The sequence below is a fragment of the Vipera ursinii genome (assembly GCF_947247035.1).
Source record: "Vipera ursinii genome assembly, chromosome: 4".
In the NCBI taxonomy this organism is placed as follows: domain Eukaryota; kingdom Metazoa; phylum Chordata; class Lepidosauria; order Squamata; family Viperidae; genus Vipera; species Vipera ursinii.
In genome coordinates this window covers 4774462-4802143 of record NC_139514.1, presented here as the reverse complement: position 1 = coordinate 4802143, position 27682 = coordinate 4774462, and the positions used below count along the sequence as shown (strand labels likewise).

Sequence of the window (27682 nt, the reverse complement as noted above, 5' to 3'; positions counted from 1 at the left end):
AGCATGGGGGAACTATGGCCCCTTCATGACTCGTGGACTTCAACTCCCAGAATTCCTGAGCCAGCATGGGGGAACTATGGCCCCTTCATGACTTGTGGACTTCAACTCCCAGAATTCCTGAGCCAGCATGGGGAAACTATGGCCCCTTCATGACTCGTGGACTTCAACTCCCAGAATTCCTCAGGCAGCCAACGCTGAGCCATTAAATCCCACTGATTTATGGAATTTTTATTTTATATTGAGTAACGTAGCTTACTTTTGAGCAGCAATAAGATGCTGCGACTAAATATGCAACAAGACTACAGTCTTGTGTGTATTTACTATATTAAGATCATTGAATCCGTTGCGGCTGTTTATTCCCACTAAATAACCTCCAACTTGCAAGAATTATCTCCGTCTCTAGAACAAATAAGCCACTGCGCAGGCTCAAAGGTTTGACTTGTCAGCGCCTGCGCAGATGCTCAGACATCGAGCTCCATTCAAAAAAATAAAAATAAAAATAGCGGGAGCCAAACGGTCAGTGTCTGGAGCATGCGCAGTGGTGCCCTTCCGTCCCTCCTGCGGGAAAAGAACGGGCCGTTATGGCGGCGCGCCGAGCTTGGTGCGGAGGAAGGGGCTCCTTTCTGGCTTTGGCCTTCGGCGTGACGTTCCTGAAAATGCTCCTCATTCCGACATAGTAAGAGATCCGGATTCGTTATTTGGCTGGTTAAAAAGGCGCGCGGAGGCGGAAGGCTCTATCGCCGCCATTGTGGATTCGGCTGTTCCCAGGGAGTTCTCCCCCGCCCGCCGCTGATAGTGCCCTTTTTGTGGCTGTTCCCGTGGCTCTCCCCCTCCCTCCGCGCTCTTCTTTGCTACCCTTCCAAGCTCCGCTGATCTATATAGTCGGTGCGAGCCACGGTGGCTGGGGATGATGGAGGTTGTCGTGTTAACGCTTCCAAGAGGGAGTTGCAAAAACAGGCAGTCCTCGACCCGCCACCACAACCGAGCCCAACATTTTGGTTGGCTCAAGTGAAGCATCGGTCAAGTGAATGTTGCCCCGTTTTACGACTTTTCGTGCCACGGTTGTTAAGTGAATCGCTGCGGTTGTTAAGTTAGCACCACGGTCGCTAAGTGAATTCGGCTTTTTTTCCCCTCCCCATGGATTTTGCTTGTCAGAAGGTCCCAAAAGGGGATCTCACGTGACCCCAGGCGCGCTGCAACCGTCATAAACACGAGTCAGAGGCTGCAAAGGTCGTAAGTGTGGAAAAACGGTCCCTTTTTTTCCAGTCCCGTTGCAACTTTGAACGGTGACTAAATAAACCGTTGTAAGTCGAGGGCTAACTCTTTCAGGGACTGTTATAATCTTTTAAATTGTTTTTTTAAATTTTTGTATTTCTTGTTTTAATTCCCTGTAAACTGCCCTGAGTCCTTCGGGAAAGGGTGGTATACAAATCCAATAAAATAAATAAATAAATAACCTGTTAACAAGTAGTTAACCTGGCTAGTCTTTGTTTTATTGCTCAATAAAGTGGAAAACAGCTGGGTGTGGAGAAACCTCTCTCTGGATACTAATGGTTAACTCCTTGTAGTCATTCCACAGATTTTGAAGTGCATAGGAATTGGCTTGCCATTACTCACAGCCTACCAGCCTCTCAGTGGTATTACGAGGTGAGTACCTTATCCTTCCAATTGCATGAAATATCCTTGGTTTGTAGAGCAAGTGACTTGGCTTTGCTTGTCAGAAAGTCACAAAACCCTCATAAATACAAGTCAGTTGCCAAGCGTCCGAATATTGACCGTGAGGATGCTGCAGTGGTTGTAAGTGTGGAAAATTCACAACGGTTGTAAATTGAGAACTGGCTGTGCTTTCCTCCAAAATGGGAGTGTTGATAAGGGCTGGGCTCATGATATGGTTTCTGAATCTACCGAGAGAGATTGTTTAACCAGAAAGTTGGCTTGTTGTCACCGGAAGCTGAACAAACCTCCCAAGCAGGCAATTGCAGTCTCTTTTGTCTGTACTGTCAGCCTTCCTAGATTAAAAAAAAGTGAAGGTCTCTGTCTGGTTTAGCCCAGCAAACTGATCCAGATCGTTCCCCTTTGCACAAACGAGAATAGCAACAACAGGCTGGCTTGCAATGGTTTGGGTAAGTTCGGTCTGTCACTTTTTTATTCTTGCCCTGTTCACCGCCCTGAGTCCTTTGGGAGAAGGGCGGTATAGAAATATTAATAAATTTAAATTAAATTAAAATTAAATGGATTCTGGACAATTCTTCCAATTCCTTGAATTCTGGGAATTTTTTTTAAAGGGAGTTCACTAACTAATGTTATTTTAAAATCTTTACTTTTTTGCAGCCTTTTCCTCCCCTTTTTAGACTGTTATCTTTTATTATTGTAATCAGTTGTGACAGAGCTGTTTTGGTCTGGTGGTTAAGGCATCAGGTTAGAAAACAGGAGTCTGTGAGTTCTAGTCCCACCTTAGGCATGGAAGCCGGCTGGGTGACTAGGCCAATCACCAGGAGACTGTAAGTTCTAGTCCTGGCTTAGGCATGAAAGCCAGTTGGGTGTGTGTGGTTGTCGAAGAATTCCATTGCTTTAAGTGCTGTGTCCAATCTATATATTTTCGTATAAATTAAAATCCCTTCTGGAATCAGCCATTTGAAATTCACTCCTTTTTCAATTAATTTCCTGGTTAGAAACTGATATTCTCTTATTCTCCAAATAATTTGTTTGAGGACTACAATTTCCTTTTGCTTGTATTTCAAAGGTTCATCTCTTACTTTTCTCAAAATCTCGTATCTTATAGATCTTTTAAGAAAGCAATGGAATTCTTCAACAACCACAAAGCTAGTTGGGTGACTTTGGGCCAATCACCAGAAGACTTGAGTTTTAGTCCCACCAGAGGCATGAAAGCCAGTTGGGTAACTCTGGGCCAATCTGAGTTCTAGTCCCACTTTAGGCATGAAAAACAGAATGAGTGACTTTGGGCCAATCACCAAGAGACTGTCAGTTCTAGTCCCACCTTAGGCATGAAAGCCAGTTGGGTAACTCTGAGCCAATCACCAGAAGACTATGAGTTCTAGTCCCACCTTAGGCATGAAAGCCAGTTGGGTAACTGGGCCAATCATCAGAAGACTATGAGTTCTAGTCCCACCTTAGGCATGAAAGCTAGTTGGGTAACTGGGCCAATCACCAGAAGACTAGGAGTTCTAGTCCCACCTTAGGCATGAAAGCTAGTTGGCTAACTGGGCCAATCACCAGAAGACTAGGAGTTCTAGTCCCACCTTAGGCATGAAAGCCAGTTGGGTAACTGGGCCAATCACCAGAAGACTAGGAGTTCTAGTCCCACCGTAGGCATGAAAAGCCAGTTGAGTAACTCTGGGCCAATCACCCGAAGACTATGAGTTCTAGTCCCACCTTAGGCATGAAAGCCAGTTGGGTAACTGGGCCAATCACCAGAAGACTATGAGTTCTAGTCCCACCTTAGGCATGAAAGCTAGTTGGGTAACTGGGCCAATCACCATAAGACTATGAGTTCTAGTCCCACCTTAGGCATGAAAAGCCAGTTGAGTAACTCTGGGCCAATCACCGGAAGACTATGAGTTCTAGTCCCACCGTAGGCATGAAAAGCCAGTTGGGTAACTCTGGGCCAATCACCGGAAGACTATGAGTTCCATTCCCGCCTTGGGCATGAAAAACAGACAGAGTGACTTTGGGCCAATCACCAAGAGACTTGTCAGTTCTAATCCCACCTTAGGCATGAAAGCCGGCTGGGTGACTTTTGGCTAGTCCCTCTCACGGGGTTGTCATTGTGGGGAAAGCAAGGGGAGGAAGAAATATTCGGTATCTTCGCTGCCTTGAGTTGCCTTTGACCTTGCCGGACTGGAGGATTTTGTGACCTGGAGAGGATCCTAAAGTTTGAAATGTACAATCAGCAGAGACGCCTCTTCCTGTAGATTCTTAACTTGTTTTTAATTTCAGGCAACTTCCGAGTGGACCTTGGATTACCCTCCCTTTTTTGCCTGGTTCGAGCGTGTGCTTTCCTATGCCGCCGTATACTTTGACAAAGAGATGCTGTCCGTTCAGAACCTCAACCATTCCAGCCAAATGACCGTTCTTTTCCAAAGGCTATCGGTGATTGCTACAGACACGCTCTACATCTATGCTGTGTACCAGTAGGTGGTTGTCTCTTTATTCGATGGGGCCATTGAGGTTGACTATCCTGGTCTTTATTTATTTATTTTATTTTATTTATTTTATTTTTATTACATTTATATCCCGCCCTTCTCCGAAGACTCAGGGTGGCTTACAAGCTTAGCAGTAGCCTTCATTCTATGTATATGCCTGCTTATTAGGGCTTTCACACACACCCCAAGCAGCATTATTACAAAGTCAGCTTAATTGCCCCCAACAATCTGGGTCCTCATTTTACCTCCCTCGGAAGGATGGAAGGCTGAGTCAACCTTGAGCCTGGTGGGACTCGAACCTGCACTAATTGCAGGCAGCTGGTGTTACTTAAGGAGGCATTACAGGTAGTCCTTGACTTACGAACAGAATTGAGCCCAGAGTTTTGTGTTGCTAAGTTGTTGGGTGAATTTTGCCCCATTTGACGATCTTTTTTTTTTTTGTCCCGATGATTAAGCGAATCGCTGCAGTTGTTAAGTTAGTCACACAGCGGTTAAGCGAATCCGGCTTCCCCCTCATTGACTTTGCTTGTCAGAAGGTCGCAAAAGGGGATCACGTCACACACACACACACACACACACACACCGGGAGAGCCTGCAACCGTCATAAATACATGCCAGTTGCCAGGCATCTGAGTTTTGATCAAGCAACCCTGGGGATGCTGCACTGGTCGTAAGTGTAAAAAAAAAAAGAAAAAAAAAGTTCACGCCCCTTTTTCCACTGTCGTAACTTTGAACAGTGGCTAAACAAATGGTCGTACATTGAGGACTATCTGTAATTGGGAAGATGGAAGGAACGTAGACATTTTTGCCTGATAAACCGTACCCGTCCCGTAAGATGCGTGCACGCAAGATTTGTGGGTCTTCATTTTCTTGTTCCAGATGCTGCAGTTGTGTAAGCGGGAAGCAAGGTGGGAAAGACCCATTGGAAAGCCCAACGTTTGTTCTTTCTGTCCTTCTGTTGTGGAATTTTGGCCTCTTAATTGTAGATCGTATCCTTGCCTTCGAGTTGCTTCTGAAGCTACTCATGCGGGAACCAAATAGCCCCAGAGGGGCAAGAAACAACTCGGGTGTACGTTTTGATCGATTGAATCTATTAAGGGTTTGATTTTTTTGGAACTAGGCGGGATTGAATTCAAATTGAAAAAGCCTCTTGGCTTGCTTAGAGCAATTTTTCTGAAGCTGATGGACTTCCTTAAATTAATCTCAGATATTCACTTTCAATACAACGGTTTCCTGTTTGGATTTCTGCTGCTTTCTATTGCACGATTATTCCAGGTAGTGTATAGTCCTTCCCCCCACTCTCCCTCTCTCTTAATATACATACATACATACATGTGTGTATGTATGTATACATATATGCACATACACATATATACACATACATAGTCTTTTACTTCTTCCTCTTCCTATTTTCTCCACAACAACAGCCCTGTGCGGTGGGTTGGGTTGAGAGAGAAAGGAAGCAGCCTAAGGCAGGACTAGAACTTACCGTCTCCTGGTGACATGGGGCCAAAGTCACCCAGCCAGCTTCCATGCCTACAGTGGAACAAGAATTCCCAGTATTTCTAGTATAAAAAGGTAAAGGTTCCCCCGCACATGCGTGCTAGTCGTTTCCAACTCTAGGGGCCGGTGCTCATCTCCGTTTCAAAGCCGAAGAGCCAGCGCTTGTCCGAGGACGTCTCCGTGGTCATGTGGCCGGCATGACTAGACGCCAAAGGCGCACGGCGCGCTGTTACCTTCCCACCGGAGTGGTCCCTATTTTTCTACTTGCATTTTTACGTGCTTTCGAACTGCTAGGTTGGCAGAAGCTGGGACGAGTAACAGGCGCTCGCTCTGTTTACGCGGCACTCGGGATTCGACCCGCCAAACTGCCGACCATCTGATCGACAAGCTCAGCGTCCTAACCCACTGAGCCACCGTGTCCCTTATTTCTACTATAATTAACCACACACAAAAAATTCTGAATCTTGAGAAGCTCTTACATTGTTTTTGCTAAACTCTCCACAAGCCCCCAACATCCTCATCCCCAACTCCTTGGCCAGCACGCTTTGGTAAAAGACGATGGGTGCCTGTTTATCTTAACTCTTAGCTCTTCTCATCTCTCTCCCCACCCCTGCCCCCATTTCTTTCCAGAAAAGATACTTAGAAGGCGCTTTCCTCTTTGCTGCTCTCCTGCACTTCAAGCACATTTACCTCTACGTAGCCCCAGCCTATGGCGTCTATCTACTCCGATCTTACTGCTTCACTGAAAATAATCCAGGTACGTTTGCTGACAATTTCATACCTGGAAGGCAAAAAGGTTGGATTCTAGTAGAGGCAGTCCTCGACTTAACAGTAGTTCGCTTAGTGACCATTCAAAGTTACAACGGCACTGAAGAAAGTGACTTATGACCATTTTTCACACGACCGTGGTAGCGTCTCCCTGGTCACATGGTCAAAATTCAGATGCTACCACTGACTCATCTTTATGACGGTATACCGGGTCACGTGATCCCCTTTTGCGGCCGCCTGACAAGCCGAGCCAATGGGAAAGCCAGATTCCCTTAACAACCGTGTTACTAACATCAGCTGCAGTGATTCATGTAACAGATGTGGGAAGAAAGGTCGTAAAATGGGGCAAAACTCACTTAACAAATGTCTCACTTAGCAACATAAATGTTGGGCTCAATTTTGGTCATAATTCGAGGACTACCCATATCTCTTCATGTGGTCAAAATTTGGGCACTTGGCAACTGGCCTGAACCCCGGGGTCACTCCTGACGGTTACATTGTCCTGAGAACATGTGATCCACTTTTGTGACCATCGGACAAGCAAAGTCAGTTGGGAATCCAGATTCCCTTAAAGGCCATGTTACTAATTTAACAACTGCAACGATTCACTTAACATCTGTGGCAACAAAGGTCATAAAATGGGGCAAAACTCAAGGGTCTTGCTTGATCAAGGGAAATTTTGGACTCAATTGCAGTCGTAAGTCGAGGATTACCTTGAGGTCTAGTTAGAAAGGTGGTCTGACCTGTCACTGGCAGGTTTGAAATAATCTAGTATCATCATTCTAGCTCTCATTGTGTCTAGATGGATCTCTTCGATGGCGCAGTTTCAGTTTTCTCCGCTTAATCAGTCTGGGATTAATTGTCTGCCTTGTTTCTGCTGTTTCCCTGGGACCATTTTTGGTTTGGGTAAGGAACCCCCTCTCTTTTTTTTTCTGTAAGACCATTTTTGTGAAAGTTCCTCAAGTTATGGCATCGTCAATATGCCGTTGGGCACACAGAACAAATTTGAATAAATTAAAGAAAAACAAATGCATTTAGTTTTCAAAACCAACTAAAGCGAAGTAGCAATATTCCAAACATAAAAAGGTAAAGGTTCCCCCGCACATGCGTGCTAGTCGTTTCCAACTCTAGGGGCCGGTGCTCATCTCCGTTTCAAAGCCGAAGAGCCAGCGCTTGTCCGAGGACGTCTCCGTGGTCATGTGGCTGGCATGACTAGACGCCAAAGGCACACGGAACGCTGTTACCTTCCCACCGGAGTGGTCCCTATTTTTCTACTTGCATTTTTACGTGCTTTCGAACTGCTAGGTTGGCAGAAGCTGGGACAAGTAACAGGCGCTCACTCTGTTACGCGGCACTCGGGATTTGACCCGCCAAACTGCCGACCTTCTGATTGACAAGCTCAGTGTCCTAACCCACTGAGCCACTGCGTCCCTTATATTCCAAACATAGCAGCGTTTAAAATGTGATTGGGGTGAGTTGTTTCTTGGTCTGAATCAGTGTGGTGGTTTTATAAGTTCATTGTTTTATCAGAGAGAATAAAATACAGAACGGTAAAACAGACAACATGTAAGAAAACGGAAACAGACATTCAGCTCTTAACCACATCAAACAAAGAAAAAAATAGCGTACCAAAAAAGGAAGAAAAAGTGGTGTATTAAATTTTTAACATTCAACATGTAAGATCCAGCCTGGTTGAGTGCTGTGAAAGAAAAGGAAAAAAAAGCAATAAAGTCTCCTCTTCCTCTTAAATCGGTGTTTTTCAAACTTGGCAACCATCAGAAGGGGTGGATGTTGGTCAAAAGGTGGCTAGTTGGGGAATTCTGGGAGCGGACGTCCACACGCCTTAAATACGCCACATTTGAAGAAAAAAAACTGTTCTAAATAGAACGAAGAAAAGGTTAATACGATTTTTCTCCAACTTAGGGCCAACTTCCTCAAGTTTTCTCTCGCCTTTTCCCGTTCAAACGGGGTCTCTGCCATGCCTACTGGGCCCCAAACGTTTGGGCGGTGTATAACTCCGTTGACAAAATGTTGTCGGTCCTTGGTAGGTACCTTAATCCTTCTGTTTGTCTGTCTGTCTTTCCATCCAGCCATTTTATTTGACATAGACACCACAACCTCACTTCAGTCAATTCTGGGTGGTTCACAGTATAAAAATCAAAAGCAGGGTATAATTTCGATAGAACGGGCAATAACTTGTCAAGTCCAGCTAACGGCAGCCTAAAAGGATCTCCACTTAACCTAAACCAGGGGTCTTCAAACATGGCCCTTTTATGACTTGTGGACTTCATCTCCCAGAATTCCTCAGCCAGGCATGCTGGCTGAGGAATTCTGGGAGTTGAAGTCCACAAGTCATGAAGGGGCCATAGTTCCCCCATACTGGCTCAGGAATTCTGGGAGTTGAAGTCCACAAGTCATGAAGGGGCCATAGTTCCCCCATGCTGGCTGAGGAATTCTGGGAGTTGAAGTCCACAAGTCATGAAAGGGCCATAGTTCCCCCATGCTGGCTGAGGAATTGGGAGTTGAAGTCCACAAGTCATGAAGGGGCCATTAGATCCCACCGTGCTGGCTGAGGAATTCTGGGAGTTGAAGTCCACAAGTCATGAAGGGGCCATAGTTCCCCCATGCTGGCCGAGGAATTCTGGGAGTTGAAGTCCATAAGTCATGAAGGGGCCATAGTTCCCCCATGCTGGCTGAGGAATTCTGGGAGTTGAAGTCCACAAGTCATGAAGGGGCCATAGTTCCCCCATGCTGGCTGAGGAATTCTGGGAGTTGAAGTCCACAAGTCATGAAGGGGCCATAGTTACCCCATGCTGGCTGAGGAATTCTGGGAGTTGAAGTCCCTGAGTCATGAAGGGGCCATTAGATCCCACCGTGTTGGCTGAGGAATTCTGGGAGTTGAAGTCCCCAAGTCATGAAGGGCCATAGTTCCCCCATGCTATCTGAGGAATTCTGGGAGTTGAAATCGCCGAGTCACGAAGGGGCCATTAGATCCCACCGTGCTGGCTGAGGAATTCTGGGAGTTGAAGTCCACGAGTCATGAAGGGGCCATAGTTCCCCCATGCTGGCTGAGGAATTCTGGGAGTTGAAGTCCACAAGTCATGAAAGGGCCAAGTTTGAAGACCCCTGCTCTATGGGCAGGTCTGTTTTCTTGCAGATGTTTCCTGACCCCACTAGGTAACATCATCAGTGCTAGAAGGAGGTGGGGTTTGCTCTCTGTTTACACATGGCTTCCTCTATCACTGTTGGTCGGAGTCATCTTGGTGATTCCTTGATTAGGCTGTTTCCTGTTGACTTGTCCCAAAGGAGCTTTTTTTCAAGAGGCAACTGAACTTGCTTGTTTTTCTTCGAAGACGTTTCGCTTCTCATCCAAGAAGCTTCTTGGGCTCTGAAGGAGCACCCTTGGGACAGCCATGACCTGGATGACTGAGAATCTCCATAGACATCTACTGTTCAATTATTTGTCTGCATTGATAAGGCCTTGATTGTTTAATTCTTGATCATTTGTCTCGGTGTTAATCTCTGCACGTAGAGGTGTTGATAGCTAGAGAGGAGGAGACGTTTCGGTCAAGCAAGTTTTGGTATGAGCAAACCCCACTCCCTACTAGCATAGATGAGATTAACCAGTTTGGTAGTGAAACGTCTGCAAGAAAACCACTAAGGACCCCGCAGTTCTCCTCCTCCTCCTCCTCCTCCTCCCCGCTAGCACTGATGAGATTAACTAGTTTGGTAGTGAAACGTCTGCAAGAAAACCACCAAGCTCCGACAGCACCAAGGACCCCACAGTCGTCCTCCTGTGTGTACACACACACCTACACCTACCTAGCGCTGAAAATGTTACCTAGTTGAATAATTAAACATTTGCAAGAAAACCACCAAGTTCAGAGAGCACGCAGGACCCCACAGTCCTCCTGTGTGTACGAACACACACCTACCTAGCACTGAAAATGTTACCTACTTGAATAATTAAACATTTGCAAGAAAACCACCAAGCTCAGAGAGCACGCAGGACCCCACAGTCCTCCTGTGTGTACACACACACACACACAAAAACACACCTACCTAGCACTGAAAATGTTACCTACTTGAGTAATTAGACATTTGCAAGAAAGCCACCAAGCTCAGAGAACACCCAGGACCCCACAGTCCTCGTGTGTGTGTGTGTGCGCGCGCGCAGAGCACTGAAAATGTTACCTGCTTGAATAATTAAACATTTGCAAGAAAACCTCCAAGCTCAGAGAGCACCCAGGACCCCACAATCCTGCTCCTGTATACACACACACACACACACACACACCTAGCACTGAAAATGTTACCTACTTGACTAATTAAACATTTGCAAGAAAACCACCAAGCTCAGAGAGCACCCAGGACCCCACAATCCTCCTGTATATACACACACACACATACCTCCTAGCACTGAAAATGTTACCTACTTGAGTAAATTAAACATTTGCAAGAAAACCACCAAGCTCAGGAAGGACCAAAGATACCAGAATTCAATTTCAGATTGCTTGACTCTGCACCTGAGCTCATTTAACAGGTTTTCTCTGGACTTACCAGGACTGAAGTATCAATTGCTTGACCCTGCAAAAATACCTAAGGCAGCCATGACTGGAGGGCTGGTTCAGGAATTTCAGCACAGCGTCCTGCCTTCTGTGACCCCACTAGCAACCTTATTCTGTACCACCTTCTCCATGCTGGTAAGTATAAACCAGTATCACCCTTGTACTGTTAGTTGTTTAATTTCCTCTGACTCTGCTCTTCCTTGATAAACTGCCTTGCCACAATTCTCAGGCAAAAATTTTCCTAGGCGAGAGATAAAGTAAGTAAAAAGTTCTAAATATTACTGTGCCTGATTCTTACAGAGGCATAAAACATTAAAGTGGAAGGTGCTTTTTCACCCCCTGTGCAGCTAATGGAGATTTGGCCCAATGTCAAAAATTGGGCTAAAACATTGCATCCGGTCTTGGGGAAAATCTGTTAATCACAGATTTTTTTTCTATCTAAACCAGAGTTCCCCAACATTTTGTCTTTGCAGATTGCCCACTACTCATGTGAGGGGATGTGCATGCGCCTGTGCTTGCCCCCCAAACTTTCGCGGCCCGATTCCAAAAGGCTCAAGGCCTAGTAGTGGCCCAGGAATTGGGGAACCCCTGGTCTAAACCATATCCTTCTCGAATTGATGGGCTTATATAGTTGGTGATATGAAGAAGAATTTGGGCAAACGCCAGGAGACAGTGGAAGACAGGGGCCCCTGGCTTGCTACGATCCATGGGGATCGCAAAGAGTCAGACATGATGTCAACATCCAGGTCAAGAATCCAAATAAAACCCCAGATTCTTAACTGTTTATTGAATACTTTGCTTGGTTACGTGGAAGCAAAACTAACCCTGAGGTTCCAACATCAATTCATAGACTTAAACACTAATTTTCCCAGCCAATCCCCCAACGTCTTATGTCAGGAGTAGGCAACCTTGGCTCTTTTATGACTTGCAGACTTCAACTCCCAGAATTCCTCAGCCAGCATGGGGAAACTCTGGACCTTTCATGACTCGTGGACTTCAGCTCCCAGAATTCCTCAGCCAGCATGGGGGAACTATGGCCCCTTCATGACTGGTGGACTTCAACTCCCAGAATTCCTGAGCCAGCCATGTTGAGGGGAAAGGGAGAGGTTTCCAAGTTGAGCCATGCTGGCTCAGGAATTCTGGGAGTTGAAGTCCACGTATCATAAAAGAGCCAAGGTTGCCTACGATTGAAATCCATATCAACAAGTTCACTTTGTTATGGGAACCATCTTGCTCAAACCCACACCTGTTCTGGTGTCCTTGAAAAGGCTTCAGGCTCTCACGGTCTGCAGCTGAATCGAAGAAGTTTTGTTTCTCCATCTACCAACTTGAAAATAACACCTTCCTCTCCCCTCTCCCCCCCACCCTTTAATCTAAAGGAAAGTTGAAATGCAGAGGCACGGAGCTGCCCAAGTTTCATCCTTGACACACGGCTTAGCGACTGAACAACAACAATGCGTAGTCAGTGAGATGGACTGTTCAGTCTTACATTGTACTGGGATCTCATTTTAATGAGAATGCCTTCCAGGCGGGAAGCTCATTAGCTGTGATAGTATGTGAGAAAGACTTTGAGAGAGGGAGAATAAAGAAATATTGATTAGGGAAGTCAGATAAGAGAAGGCATAACCCACAGCTGCACAATGGGCAGAGCAAGAGGCTCGGAAGGGAGAAAAATTAGGGAGTGTGTAGGTAGTCCTCGGCTTACAACGGTTCAGTGACCGAAGCTATAGCTGAAAAAAAGTGACTTACAACCATTTTTCACAGTTACAACCGTTACAGCGTCCCCGTGGTCACGTAATCAAAATTTGGATTCCTGGCAACTGGCATGTGTTTATGACCGTCGCAGTTTCCTGGGGTCATGTGATCCTCTTTTTGTAGCCACCTGACAAGCAAAGTCAAAGGGGAAAAGCCAGATTCACTTAACAACCGTGTGACGAATTTAACAACTGCAGTTGATTCACTTAGCAGACGTGGCAAGAAAAGTCATTAAATGGGGGCAAAGCTCCCTCAACAAATTTCTCACCTAGCACCATCCATTTTGGGCTGAATTGTGGTTGTAAGTCGAGGGGTACCTGCAACTTATTCAGGTTCTAGTTTCAGCATCCGTGGAAAGTAGTTCTTGACCATCTTCTGTAATAGGCTGTGGCAGGGGTTGGCAACCTTGGCTCTTTTACGACTTGTGGACTTCAACTCCCAGAGTTCCTGAGCCAGCCATGCCACCTCAGGAATTCTGGGAGTTGAAGTCCACAAGTCATGAAGGGGCCAAAGTTTCCCTCATGCTGGCTCAGGAATTCTGGGAGTTGAAGTCCACAAGTCATGAAGGGGCAATAGTTTTTTATTTTATTTTTATTTTATTTTAATTCCATTTATACCCCGCCCTTCTCCGAAGACTCAGGGCGGCTTTACAAACTTAGCAGTAGCCTTCATTCTATGTATATGCCTGCTTATTAGGGCTTTCATACACCCCCCCAAGCGGCATTATTACAAAGTCAGCTTAATTGCCCCCAACAATCTGGGTCCTCGTTTTACCTACCTCGGAAGGATGGAAGGCTGAGTCAACCTTGAGCCTGGTGGGACGCGAACCTGCTCTAATTGCAGGCAACTGGTGTTACTTAAGGAGGCATTAGCCCACTGCTCCACCAAGGCTTATTCCCCCATGCTGGTTCAGGAATTCTGGGATTTGAAGTCCACGAGTCATAAAAGAGCCAAGGTTGCCTACCCCTGGTCTGTGGAAATGACCGTGGGAGACTGGATGAAGAGATGCTGTCTAGGCTAGGGAATCATCAGGTAAGAGGCAGCATAGCCCACAGCTGTATAATGGGCAGAGGAAGAAGCTCAGAAGAAATTCTTGCTTCCCAGGCTGAAAAAGGAGGCAGCAGGAGATTTGTATAGCATAGCATAGCATAATATAGATTTAATTTGTTATTTAGTTAATTTAATCTAATTAATCTAATTTTTTATTTAATTTATTTTTTGTTTAATATAATTTTATTTAATTTTTAATTTAATTTATTTAATTTTATTTAATTTATTGGCCGCCCAACTTACCACAGCATTAACTCTGGGCGGCTTACAATGTTATTGTGATGCTAGCACAAACAACAATGAGCAGGGGCTGAGCCTTTTTTTTTCCCCAATGGGCTGATTGTGGTTTTTAATAACATATATGAAGAAGCCATATTCTGTGCCACCACAATTCTGCAACTTTTTCTGTGACCCTACGGAACATGTAAACATGGACTAAATGAGTCTTTGTCTTATGAGTTCTGCTCCATTCGTTTTACCGAATAATGGAGCTCCTTCAACAGGAGGTAGAGATGACCGTTGCTTTGACTGTGGCAATTTTAAGACTTGGGGTTGGGTACGCCTGATCTAAAGCCATCCAACGTTTGAAGGCACCTTCTCTAGGCCATGACAGAGAAGGGAGGCCGCCATTGATTGATGACGTGCTTAATGGTGGAAGACCCACTGAAGCTCTTGTTTCTGCCTGTTATTTCTAGCCTTCTGTTTTCTGTCTTTGGTTTAAACCCCAAGGGCCCCGAGGATTCCTGAGGTGCTTGGTTCTCTGTGCGCTAAGCTCCTTCCTGTTTGGTTGGCACGTCCATGAGAAAGCCATCCTCCTCGCCATTCTTCCTTTGAGGTAAGAAAGCGGTCGTTGCTGACCAAGGAAAAAGCATTGTGAGTGGGAAAGGGAGCTATTGAAACCCTACATGGCATAGGGCCAGGTTACCTATGGAACTGGCTTCACCCCATCACATCAGCCCGTCCCACTCGTTCAGGCAGGGAAGTGTGAAGAGGATGCACAGTCTTATTGCACTGAAATAACCCAGGAGTAAACACAGTAAACAGCAGTCTACATTGAATGGTGGTTTATATTACACTTATCTACAACATCATACACCAGGACCAATATACCTACACATGGTAATACAGCAGAATCCAACACACAGCCGGAAACGGATGAGAGAGAGAGAAAGAGCAGCAAAAATATACCCAGGCTCTTAAAGGGATGCAGACCCTGCTTGCTCTTAAAGAGACACAGACCCTGCGGAGTCATTCCTGTCATTGCATCGTCCACCTTACATTACATCATACATCTCACATTATACAAGCTGGTTAGCTGTTAAATTGTTACCGTGCCCTTGAATGCTGCAGACCCCATCAAAGAATTTCGACTAGCAGGATGTGGGAAGAGGGCCTTCTCTGTCTTTGCCCCTGCATTGTGGAACATCTGCCCCCCAGAGGTTAGCAAAGCCCCCAGTGCTGTAATTTTCTTGTGCGTTTAAAACATGTTAATCCTAAATCCTCCCGCTTTTAATGTTTTAACTTTATTTTGATTATATTGTACGCTGCCCAGAGCCCCTCTCTGAGGGAGGCAGGCAATTGAGAAATGCAACGTCAGAAGGAAGGGGAGGAGAGGCAGGAGGGAAGGAGAGGAAAAGAAAGAAAAAGAGAGAGAGAAAGAGAAAGGTCATAATGGGCCCGATCGTAAATATCAACCACAAGCGATACAGTGGAAGCCTGGAGCTGGGGATTGTTTCAGTTTTTCTAAGGATCCAGACAACCCTCTGCCACAGCTGTTCCTTCACTGTCCGTGGAACCAGGACAGATCTCTGCTAAAACAGTCCGCAAACAGGTCGGAACAAGAAAGCAGTTGGCGAAGAATCTGAAGCTGGGTGGTTGTTTTTTTTCCAGCAAGACAACAATCCAAAATGTACGACTTACCAGCCACAATTGAACCCGAATTTTCTGTTGCTAATGAGACAGTTGTTAAGCAGGTTTTGCTCCCACTTTATGACCATTCCTGCCACACGTCTTGTTAAGTGAATCGCTAAAGCTGTTAAATCGGTAACGGTTTTCAAGTGAATCTGGCTTCCCCACTAAGTTCAGAAAAGTCACAAAAGGTGAGTTTGCAGCATCCCCGGTGTCAAAATTCGAATCCTTGGCAACTGGCCCCTATTTATGACGGTTGCAGCGCTCTGGGGTCGTGGGATCTCTTTCTGCGACCTTCTAACAGGCGAAGTCAGTGGGGGAAGCCAAATTTGCTTAATAGCTGTGTTACTGATTTAACGACTGTGGCAAGAACGCTCGCAAAATGGGGCAAAATTAACAACTGTCTCACGTGGCAACAAAAATTTTGAGGTCAATTGTGGTTAATAAGTCAAGGACTTACCTGTATTGTGGTTATCGGTGAATGAACGTGGCAGCTTTGAGGGAGGCCTGACAAAAACAGTTTCCACTCTGGAAATATTCCTCTTTTTTTTTTCTTCTGTCCTCAGTTTTCTGTCTGTGGAGAAGTCAAAAGATGCTGGTATTTACCTCATACTGTCCACCGCAGGCCATTTTTCCCTCTTCCCACTGCTGTTTACCGCACCAGGTATATTTAATTTCTTGTTATTTGCAAAAAGAAAAAAAAATTGTTTTGATATAGGTAGTCCTCAACTTACCACCATAATTGGGACTGGGACCTCCGTTCTAAGTTGCAGTCATAAGTCGAATCACCTGATTTTACGATCCTTTTTCAAGCAGTCGTAAGTCAGGTCACCATGGTTCCTAGTGAATCCAGCTTTTCCAATACCATTTTTTCCCCACAAATAAGCAAAAAAAAAAAGTTGCAAATTGTAGTCATGGGGCCACACAATGCTACAACCAGTTGTAAATCTGAGTCAGTTGACAAGTACTTGAATCGTGTATACACTGGGACATGACTGGTTGGTCATGGATTGACATGCATGGCCTAGCCCAAGGGTAGGCAACTTTCGTTCTTTTATGACTCGTGGACTTCAACTCCCAGAATTCCTGAGCTAGCCATGCTAGTTTAGGAATTCTGGGAGTTGAAGTCCACAAGTCAAGAAAGGGGGCATAATTCCCTCATGCTGGCTCAGGAATTCTGGGAGTTGAAGTCCACAAGTCAAGAAGGGGTGGCATAATTCCCTCATGCTGGCTCAGGAATTCTGGGAGTTGAAATCCACAAGTCATGGGGCCAAGGTTTCCCCCATGCTGGCTCAGGAATTCTGGGAGTTGAAGTCCACGAGTCATAAAAGAGCCAAGGTTGCCTACCCCTGGCCTAGCCGTAGATAAAATTGGTACGGGCTCTGCTTAAATCAGTGCCGTGGGATTTTGTTCAGGCTAGTAACTGATCCTCTTCTACATGGAAATACAGACTTGATCCAAGCACTACCAAACCGTAGGGCAAATCTGGACCCAGTCTGGTGTTGTCTTATACAGTCCTAGGCTGCATTGACAGAGGGAGAGGATCAAGATCACGTGAAGTATTAATACCACGTTACAAGGCCTTGGTAAGGCCACACTTAGAATACGGCATCCAGTTTTGGTCACCACGATGTAAAAAAAGAGGTTGAGACTCTAGAAAGAGTACAGAGAAGAAGAACGATGATCAGGGGACTGGAGGCTAAAACATAGGAAGAACAGTTGTAGGAATTGAGTATGTCCAGTTCAGCGAAAAAAGGACTAGGGGTGACATGATAGTAATGTTCCAATATCTCGGAGGTTGCCACAAAGTGTATGCACGGCATAATACAGGATACGTAAATGGGAATCCTTTTTCACGCAATACATCTGCCATGGAATTTGCTGCTACAAAATCTTTGTTGTTGTTTCTTTCAGAGCTGCCCATTAAAATATTGCTGATGCTCCTCTTTTCAGTGTACAGTTTCTCCTCCTTGAAGGCCCTGTTCAGGTAAGAAGGAAATAATTTTATAAATAAAGAGAAAAAAAAACCTTCCCCATTGCCAAGCGATCAGGTTTTGCACGCTGTCCCATCTTAGGGATGATTAAACAACCAACAAAGGAGGATATTTGTAGCTCGGATTGAAATGAGGGGTGCTTGGTAATCTCTGCTTGTTTTCTTATAGACGTTTCATCACCCAACTAGGTAACATCATCACTGCACTGATGGTGTTACTTAACTTTGGGTAATGAAATGTCTTCAAGGAAACCACCAGCCTTAGAGAGAGCAGCAATCGGATTTGGCTGAGTCAAGATGATTAGGTTGACCGTTTGATCCTAAGCAGCTCTACTTGAAAATAAAAGCCCTGGTTATACATTGGGTTGGTTGCAAGAAGTCGAACTCCAGTCCACCAGCTTGTTTACTCAGTGGCCAGTCAGAATAGAACATAGGATAAGAGAGTTGGAAGGGACCTTGTGTTCTGTTCCAGCCTACTACCGGCCCTGCAGAAAAGGCAGGGACAACCCCTTTACAAAGGCAAAATGCTGGAACTAAGCCTGCCAGATTTATTGACGCAAAACAGAGCAAACTGAACAAAACACGAACCACAAAACAGGAGCTGCTCAAATGGTTGCCTTCAGCAACCAGCCCTCCCACACATTCCCCTTTTAAACAGTTCAAGGTGTGGCTTCCCTCTGCCTCCTTCCGAGGTGCCCCATTGCCTTCCTCTGTTTACTCCTGATGGACTGCCTCCTGCGTTGGGCGTCCTTGAACAGGGCCAGCTGTGGGTCATCTTCATCCACACTGTCAGGCTCACACAGCTGGGTCTGCGTCGTAACCAGATGGAAGGGGCCCGGCTGAGAGCTCTGCAAAGCCTCAGAACTGTCCTCTGCAGGCTCTCCAAAACCCTCCTCCTCCTCCTCCTCTGAATCGTCCGACCCAACTGCCGAACCCACAGGCTGACCCTGAATCACAACACCTTGGAGGTCCTCTAGTCCAACCCCCTACTCAAGCAGGAAACCCTATACCATCCCACACAAGTGGCTGTCCAGTCTCTTCTTCAAAAGCACCCACAACTGGGGGCTGCTGGATTCATCTGGCTTCACTCATAGATAAGGTTATAGGTAACGGTGCAGGTAGTCCTCAAGTTAACGACTGTAATGGAGCTTGCCCGTTTACAGTCAGACGGCGTGGCAGAAGTTGTAATATTACTTTATGGGGCCCGCCCCCACCCCTGCCCTCCCCAGTGCGGTCGTTAGGTGGAGCACGGGGTGCCTCGGGGTTAGGGGAGATCTTGGGAGTTCTAGCACAAGCCTAGGTACACCTGTTCCAGGACTAACAAGGCTTCCTTCACCCCTTAAGGCACCCTAAAGGTGCTTTTTCAAAAGACAGCTGAACTTCCTTGGGCAGGGGGGGGGATTTCCCTTGAAAACATTTCGCTTCTCAAGCAAGAAGCTTCTTCAGTTCTGGCTGAACGGTGGGGAACGTCAGGATTTATATTCCTTGCAGTCATCTGGTCGTTGGTACTCCCTCTGAGAGTCACTGAGGCCTAAGGCACCCTCTGCTCTGCTTCCTGCCCCTCAAGGACTCTGCAGGCCTTGGGCCTGCCTTCTCTCTCTCTCTCTCTCTCTCTCTCTCTCTCTCTCTCTCTCTCTCTCTCTCTCTCTCTCCTCTCTCTCTCCCTCCCTCCCTCCCCTCTCTCTCTCTCTCTCTCTCACACACACACACACACACTCTTACCCCCCTACTGTGTCCTACTGTGTCCCCACAAGCCTGTCGGGTGGGGCGGCCAATGGAACTTCCGAACCGGATCGTTCCAATTTGGGGGTGGTCCAGAGTAGCTTTGAATGGTCGCTAAGCGACCAGTCGTAAGTCAAGGACTACCTTTAGGGTCAGGCTACGAAGAAGTCTCCTTAAAATCCTTTTCTCTTGTCCCGTCTCCATAGGAAAGAGCCTCTGCTGAACTGGTTGGAAGCAGTCCACCTCGCTGGGCTGATACCCATAGAAATCGTCTGTGAAATTGTGTTCCCTTTTACCTCCTGGGCTCAAAAACTGCCCTTCCTGCCTCTATTGCTCACCTCTGTATATTGTGCTCTAGGCGTCATTTATGCCTGGCTCAAGCTGTACATCTCCGCTTTCACGGGACCATCAGAAGGCAAAGACAAAGAAGAATAATGATGGTTTGTCATGGATTCTAAGCTGGCAAGGATCATTCCAGCAAGTCCACAGAGCCACATAGCACGGCAACAGGGGCTCACACTGGACCCCGTCTCCAGTTGCACAAATGCTTCCTCCTCCTTTAAAGACTCGGGGACCTGCAACTAATAAGGAAATAATCAGCTTTTTAAACCAGCGCGACCTGAATGCAGTAGCGGTTGTTTCCGTTATTGCTATAGCAGGAGAAATCAAAACTTTTTGCTTTCTCTTCCTTTCAAATAATTCTCTCTCCAAAGGCCACAGGGATGTGCTGATACATACGTAGAGGGAACAGGAACAATTTCTTTATCCCTGTTTTGAGCAGCAGGGTTCAAGGAGATAATTTCTTTTTTTAACATTTAAATAGGCACATTCCATATATCTTATTTGGAATTAAAAGGAAAAAACAAGTTTGCAAATTGTAGGGTGGGCTTTGCACATACCCCCAAAAAAGGAGACCGAGGCTGAGTTCCCAAACTCTGTATTACGTGATCATCGATCTCTCGAAAAAGTTATTATCATGCTGGGTGAAAATTAAATAAAGAATTCGGTTTTTTAATCTCTCTCCTTGCACTGCATAGAATGTATAATGGTAGATGTATCTTACAAGCAAATCTGATCTGATCTGATCAGACCAATTTATGGATGATTGTTCCAAGCTTTTAGCTAGAAAAACTTACACAAGTAGCCCTCCACTTATGACCGTAATCGAGTTTGGAATTACAGTCACAAATTGGGGCAGTCATTAAGTAAGTCACCACTTGACCCGATTTTGCAATATTTTTTTTGGTGGGGTGGGGGCAGTCGTTAAGCAGTTGCCACTGCTGTTAAGCAAATGCTGCAGTCATTAAATGAATGTTTTTTTAGTCAATGCGCATTTCCCCCCCAGAAACCAGACATAAATGCCAGTTTCCAGCAAAAAAATATATAAATCGCCACAGCAAATACTCATAAATTCAGTTTGTGGCACCCAGTAACTAATTTTGGGGGAGTCCGTCATAAATTTCAAATGTTTGCTAAGCAGCCAGTCATAAGTCAAGGACTACCTGTAAAATACACATTCAGGACTTGCATACCATTTACCAAAAGATGGTTTAAGATTTCATGTTTGCTTAGAAATAATCCATGGGAGATATCTATGTCTAAAATGGGCATTCATGTGGCTGTATCAATTGCTGGGACTGGGGTATTTCAAATGTAGCAATTTGAAGATGCTGACTGAGGAATGCTGGGAGTTGAAGTCCACGCCTCTTACTTCCCACGATGGAGAAATAATGTTGGGAGTATTTTACATAACAATGTCATGTGCATGGTGCCAATTGCAGCGGTAAAGAGTGCACCATTGGAAGACCTGTAGGATCAAGTAGGAGACATCGTCCAGGGAAAAAAACATTTTGATATGGTTGCCAAGCTCAAGAAACCGTAATCATGATTCTCAGTCATCCAAGTCATAGTTAAACCAAAGATGTTTTTCCCACCAGGCAAATGGACTCTTTTTTTCCTCTTTCAAGACGTTTTGCTTCTCATCCCAGAAGCTTCTTTGGCTCTGACTGGATGGTGGGGAAGAGAAGGATTTATACTCCTTGCAGACAGCTGGTCATTTGCCTTTAAGAGGGTCGTTGAGGCCACCTGGAGCTTTACCTGTGTCCTCAGGGTCACCTGAGTGGTGCAAATGGGCGTGGACCCTTGGAACTGCTGAAAGGGAGTGTGTTGTAGAGCTGTAGAATCATCCTGCAGAAAGCACAACTACACAACACTAGTTCTGTTCTATTCTATTCTATTCTATTATAGTTCATTCCATTCTATTCTATTCTATTCCATTCCATTCTATTCTATTCTATTCTATTCTATTCTAGTTCATTCCATTCCATTCTATTCTATTCTATTCCATTCTATTCTATTCTAGTTCATTCCATTCCATTCTATTCTATTCTATTCTATTCTATTCTATTCTATTCTATTCCATTTCATTCTATTCTATTCTATTCTAGTTCATCCATTCCATTCCATTCCATTCCATTCCATTCCATTCTATTCTATTCTATTCTATTCACCGCCCTGAGTCCTTCGGGAAAGGGCGGTATATAAATCTAATGAAATCTAAATCTATTCTATTCTATTCTATTCTATTCTATTCTATTCTATTCTATTCTATTCTATTCTATTCTATTCTATATCCTGGGCGCTCCAACGCTGCAGGTTTTTAAGAAGAGGTGAGATTGTCTAGGAATTCTGGGAGGTGAAGTCCACGAGTCATAAAAGAGCCGAGCTTGCCTACCCCTGGTCTAGGGTCTCCTGCTTGAGCGGGGGCTGGACTAGAAGACCTCCAAGGTCCCTTGCAGCTCTGTTCTATAAATAAAAAAATAAATAAATAAATAAATAAATAAACCGAATAAATAAATAAATAAATAAATAAATAAATAAATAAATAAATAAATAAATAAATAAATAAATATTCAATGCAAGCTCCGTCCTGCTGTTTCCTTCCTCCCTCCCTGGCGGAGAGCGGCCACGCCCCCCGGCCAATCCGGGCTCGGAGGCGGCGGGGAGGGGCCGGCCTTGCGCAGCCCCGCCCCTTTCTCCGGGGAGGGGGCGGAACCTTCCCGGGCGGGCCGCGCGGGCGGCGGGGAAGGCGTTGCGGGACGGACCCTCCGCCGCGCCAGCCGCCGCCATGCAGCTCCGCTTCTCCGTCCCCAACGAGGCGCTCTCGCTGCCGCCGCCGCCGCTCTTCAACTTCCCCTCCGTGTGGATGGCGGGCGTCTTCTGGATCAGCGCCTTGCTGCACAACGGCGTCAACCGCAGGCCCGCCCTGCGCTCCGGTCAGTCGCCGGGGCCTTCCGCGTGGCCCCCCGTCCCTCCGCCCTTCGGGCTGCCCATCGAGGACCCGGCCGGCCCTTCCGCGGACGCGGTCCCCGTCCCTGCTCACCGGCACGCAGAGCTCGAGGAGGCGGGGAGCCGGAAGGGAAGAGCCGCAGGCCCATAATCCACAGCCCAGGTGGAGCCAAGAGAAGCCCCACCCGGAGTCAGGTGTGGGGGATCCCGGTCTGACCTCCGGGTGGGACTCTGCTCCCGAGGGGGCCCTTCCTGATTCATTTATCCTGCCTCCCTCTTTGGGGGTCAAGGGGCCATTAACGCCTTCATACCTCCCCCACCACCACATGCACAACAACCCTGCGAGGTGGGACAGTCTTGAGAGAGAGGAGCTGGCCAAGGTCACACCAAACGACCTCTGTTAGTCTCTTAGCCCAAGCCCGAGAATAATCAGTTGCTGTTTTTACTATTACTAAATACAGTTTTAATACACAAACATAACTAAATGTTATTAAAATGCAAGGGAACTCGTGGAAGACTGACCTTCGGGTAAATCAGCGGTCAGGTAGTGACAAACCCACCATTCAAAAGAGACAATAATAAAAAAAATAGAAATGAAAAGACCGGAAGAATTCTTCTCTTGCAGCCCACAGTCAGATAAACAGGGATTAATACCATACCAAAAAAAATGGGAGAAAAAAAATGTTATTAAAATGCAAGGGAACTCATGGAAGACTGACCTTCGGGTAAATCAGCCATCAGGTAGCGACAAACTATATTTACCCACCATTCAAAAGAGACAATAATAAAAAAAATAGAAATTAAAAGACCGGAAGAATTCTGGGAGCTGAAGTCCACAAGTCATAAAGTGGTCACGTTTGGGGACCCCTGATATAGAAGGCAGCCACTCATAAAATCATACGATCCGTTGGGTAATGAATATCTGCAAAGAAACATCCAAGCTCAGAGAGAACCGAAGGCTTCACCGTTGTTCTCTTTTTAAAATGATGATTGCTTGTAAAGAGTGTCAGGTGTGGGAACTGAATACTAGCAGCCTTAATGTGGGAAAATTCGTGTGGAAGCGATGGTCTGCTAGGACAGAGCTGGAAAAAGGGATAAGAGGGATAGAATCAAGATCACGTGAAATGTTAATACCACTTTACAAGGCCTTGGTAAGGCCACACTTGGAATGTAGCGTCCAGTTTTGGTCGTCACGATGTAAAAAGATGTTGAGACTCTAGAAAGAGTACAGAGAAGAGCAACAAAGATGTTCAGAGGACTGGAGGCTTAAAACATATAAGGAACGGTTGCTGGAATCCGGTATGTCTCGTTTAATGAAGAGAAGGACAAGGGGGGACAGGATAGCAATCTTCCAATATCCACAAAGAAGAAGGAGTCAACCTATTCTCCAAAGCACCTGAAGACAAGACAAGAATGGATGGAAACTAATCAAAGAGAGAACCAAGAAGAAATTTCCTGGCAGTTAGAACAATTGATCAGTGTCTAAAATGGTATAGTAGGATATAGATGCCTCCAGAAGTTCTTCATCACTGGAAAATTTTAAGAAGAGATTGGACAACCATTTTTCTGAAATGATAGGGTTTCCTGCCTAAGCAGGGGGTTGGACTAGAAGACCTCCACGGTCCCTTCCAACTCTATCATTATTGTTACTGTTAATCCAATATGCAATGAGGAAGAGGAGGGAAAGAAGGAGGAAATTGAGGAACACAGCAGATATAGTTACTTCAGTCCAGACCGAGTTCAGCTTGTCTTCTTCATGCCTTTGTAGGCATCATCCTAGTGACAGCCACCTGCTCTATACCAGACGTCCCCTACCTTATGGGCACCAGGGACCGGTTCCGTGGAGAGAGGTTTTTCCGCGGACCGGCGAGTGTGTGATTTTGTGTGCTGCCTGCATCCCACAGATGGGCCTTTGCTTGTTTGTGCGGACCGGTTGCTGGCATGCTGCGGCCCGGTACCAATCCATGGACCGGAGGTTAGGGACCCCTGCTCTTTACCGTTTCAAGCGCCATTTGGGAATTTTGGGACAGCTTGTTGAACCTGTCCCTTTGCTCTCTTGATCTTTTCCAGGCGTCCATCGTCAAGTCCTGATGGCCACTCTGGGCTTTTGTTTCGGCTACTACATCAAGAGATTCTCCAATTACTACTACGCTGAGAGGGACAGAGAGCTTTTCAGTTACATAAAGCATCATCCTGAGGACTTTGTGGAAAAAGGTACTTTGGTGGGACACAATTTCCGGAAGAGCCGTTCAAAGGCTGAAAGGGAAATTAGAGGGGGGGAAAAGCAGCTGTTTTCTAGGGCAGATGGTGGGACCCCCAGCTGTTCCTCCTGAGGTGCCCACAGCATGGATGAGGTAAAGGCCCCCAAATAATTCCTCAAGCGAGTTGTCACAAATGCCCTGTGTGACAGCCACAGCCAGGCAGCCATTGATGAGGCCGCTGGAAATTATAGTTCAGCAATAGCTGGATTGTTGTGAGTTGTTGAGTGTCAGGAGTATATCTTTATCTTTATCTTTATTAGACTTATATACCGCCCTTCTCCCATAGGACTCAGGGCGGTTCACAAGGTTTTTAAAATAATAATACAACAATTACAAAAATTAAGAACGGTTAACATAATTACATTTAGACCTTGAATAAACATAAAACCCCAATTAAAATCCAATTAAAACCCCAATTAATACTCTCAGTCCAGGCCAGAAAGCTCAAAGAGCCAAGTCTTCAGGTCCCGGCGGAATGAGCGAAGGTCAGGGGCAGTCCTGAGCTCTACGGGCAGCTGATTCCAAAGGGCAGGCGCACCCACAGAGAAGGCCCTCTCCCTGGGTGTTATCCGCCGGCAATCTTTTACCGGCGGTACCCTGAGAAGACCCTCCCTGTGGGAGTGCACAAGATGAAGGGAGCTTGATGCCAGCAGCAGGTGTCCCCTCAGATATCCCGGACCCAAGCCATTTAGGGCTTTATAGGTCATCACCAGCACCTTGAATCTCACCCGGAGGGCAACCGGAAGCCAATGCAGCTCACGGAGCAGAGGTGTTACGTGGGAGTATCGGGAAACCCCCATCACAACCCGCGCGGCTGCATTCTGCACCAGCTGAAGCTTCCGAGTGATCCTCAAGGGAAGCCCCATGTAGAGAGTGTTGCAGTAGTCCAATCGGGAGGTCACGAGCGCATGAGTGACTGTGCGCAGGGCATCTCGGTCCAGGCAGGGCCACAACTGGTGCACCAGGCGAACCTGGGCAAAGGCCCCCCTGGTCACGGCTCCTATATGGTCTTCAAAACTGAGCCGCGAATCCAGGACAACGCCCAAGTTGTGAGCCCTATCGACGGGGGGGTAACACCTCACCCCCCATCACTAAAGGTGGAATGAACTGGTTAGTCCGAGGTGCCAGTATGCACAGCCACTCAGTCTTGGCGGGATTGAGACGAAGCCTGTTTCTCCCCATCCAGACCTGGACCACCTCCAGGCAACGGGACATCACGGCGAGGGCATCGCTGGGTTGGTTCGGGGTGGAGAAAAAAAGTTGGGTATCATCGGCGTACTGATGATACCCCACCCCGAAACCACGAATGATCTCACCCAGCGGCTTCATATAGATGTTGAACAGGAGGGGAAAGAGAACCGACCCCTGAGGAACTCCACAAACAAGAGGCCTCGGGGCGGACCTCTGCCCTCCCGTCAACACCGACTGCGAGCGGCCCAGGAGATAGGAGGAGAACCACTGCAAAACCGTGCCTCCCACTCCCAACCCCCTGAGACGCCGCAGTAGGATACCATGGTCAATGGTATCGAAAGCCGCTGAGAGATCTAAAAGGACTAGGACAGAGGAACAACCCCTGTCCCGAGCCCGGCAGAGATCATTCACCAGAGCGACCAATGCCGTCTCCGTGCTGTACCCGGGCCTGAAACCCAATTGGTACGGGTCCAGATAATCAGTTTCCTCCAGGACAGAAGAGACTGGACAGATTTTCGGGTATCAAAATCTGGGAATTTTGGGGGAGGGAAGTTTACGTTGTTTGAGTCTTGATTCTTGGCAACTGTTTAAACACGTTCACGCATATTTTCTTGGCAACATTTTTGGAAGCGGTTTGCCCTTCTTCCTAGGGCCAAGAGGGAGGGACTGGCCCAAGGTCACTGAATTGGCTTTCATGTCTGAGGCAGGACTAGAACTCGCCACCTCCTGGGTTCTAGTCCGCTGCCTGAACCGTTGATTCAGCAGACTAGACCCCTTGATGGGCAATTCTGGTCACCTCCTCTGAACAGGGGACAAACCTACAGGACTAATCGGGCTTTTCCAGAATGAATCAACATTTTCCTTAGAATTGACTTTAGAGCTTCTTAACAGAAACTCTTGCTTGCTTAAATTCTCTTTAACGAAGGGTAAACAAGATTGATGCCTGAGGTTTAAGGTAAACATACCCAGAAAAAATACAGGCAGTGCTTTTCCGTGTCTTTGGTTTAAGAATAAGCTTCGTCAGCAGGGATCGTTCCCTATTTTGCTAGAGCCTAGGAAAATTGGAGACATTCTGGAAGATTTTGTCCCAACTCGCTGAAGGCTGCCAGCAGATCCCGCCGTCTTCCGGGTGGTTTCTCTACTCCCTCCTCTTGCGTGTGGATGCCCTCCGGGTCAAATCGCCTGTTGATAAACGTGGATTGTATCCTTTCTAATAAAAGCTAAATGAAGGTCCAGCCTGCCTTTTGTGTTCGTGATGTACGCCTCAAAATGGGGGAGATTTAGTATAAATTTACCCCTGCAGAAAGTTTGAACCTGTGGTCACCGATAACGAGGAGAGACTAACTGCTGAATAACAGCTCCTGCGGCGCAAAGGACTGGAAGGAGTTTGTAGAACAAAGGGGTGCCATTTTGGTAGCCTGGCACCCCAAAAGGGGTCCTGTAGTCTTTCCCCTGTTTAAGGATCCAACGGTATCCGGTCTGCCAACGTAAGTTGTTTCAACCAACAGCGTG

General features: G+C 46.4%; 2 protein-coding genes across 3 annotated transcripts; both read left to right on the top strand.

Moving 5' to 3' along the window:
• The first annotated feature begins 545 nt into the window (after positions 1–545).
• ALG8 (ALG8 alpha-1,3-glucosyltransferase) lies at positions 546–20449 on the top strand. Of its 2 annotated transcripts, none has more exons than XM_083362137.1 (13): positions 546–676; positions 1569–1647; positions 3958–4151; positions 5043–5152; positions 5371–5438; positions 6297–6423; positions 7237–7340; positions 8358–8478; positions 10998–11137; positions 14503–14642; positions 16282–16379; positions 17630–17702; positions 19637–20449. In XM_083362137.1, the coding sequence occupies exons 1-13, from the start codon at positions 582–584 to the stop codon at positions 19863–19865; spliced, it is 1578 nt and encodes a 525-aa protein (XP_083218263.1). In that variant the 5' UTR covers positions 546–581; the 3' UTR covers positions 19866–20449. The 2 variants fall into 2 exon arrangements, with proteins under 2 accessions (XP_083218263.1, XP_083218264.1); XM_083362138.1 differs by having other exon boundaries at positions 547–676; positions 1580–1647.
• A 2035-nt stretch (positions 20450–22484) lies between these two features.
• LOC310640098 (NADH dehydrogenase [ubiquinone] 1 subunit C2-like) lies at positions 22485–27682 on the top strand. Its single transcript, XM_083362209.1, has 3 exons — positions 22485–22705; positions 24789–24932; positions 27220–27682. The coding sequence occupies exons 1-3, from the start codon at positions 22558–22560 to the stop codon at positions 27267–27269; spliced, it is 342 nt and encodes a 113-aa protein (XP_083218335.1). The 5' UTR covers positions 22485–22557; the 3' UTR covers positions 27270–27682.

Coding starts and splice junctions, on each gene's coding strand:
- ALG8 (XM_083362137.1), top strand. CDS start 582: ATGGCGGCGCGCCGAGCTTGGTGCGGAGGAAGGGGCTCCTTTCTGGCT. Junction 8,479..10,997: donor CAAAATGTTGTCGGTCCTTG/GTAGGTACCTTA, acceptor TGGACTTACCAG/GACTGAAGTATCAATTGCTT. Junction 14,643..16,281: donor CTCGCCATTCTTCCTTTGAG/GTAAGAAAGCGG, acceptor TTCTGTCCTCAG/TTTTCTGTCTGTGGAGAAGT.
- LOC310640098 (XM_083362209.1), top strand. CDS start 22,558: ATGCAGCTCCGCTTCTCCGTCCCCAACGAGGCGCTCTCGCTGCCGCCG. Junction 22,706..24,788: donor CAGGCCCGCCCTGCGCTCCG/GTCAGTCGCCGG, acceptor GATCTTTTCCAG/GCGTCCATCGTCAAGTCCTG. Junction 24,933..27,219: donor TGAGGACTTTGTGGAAAAAG/GTACTTTGGTGG, acceptor CTATTTTGCTAG/AGCCTAGGAAAATTGGAGAC.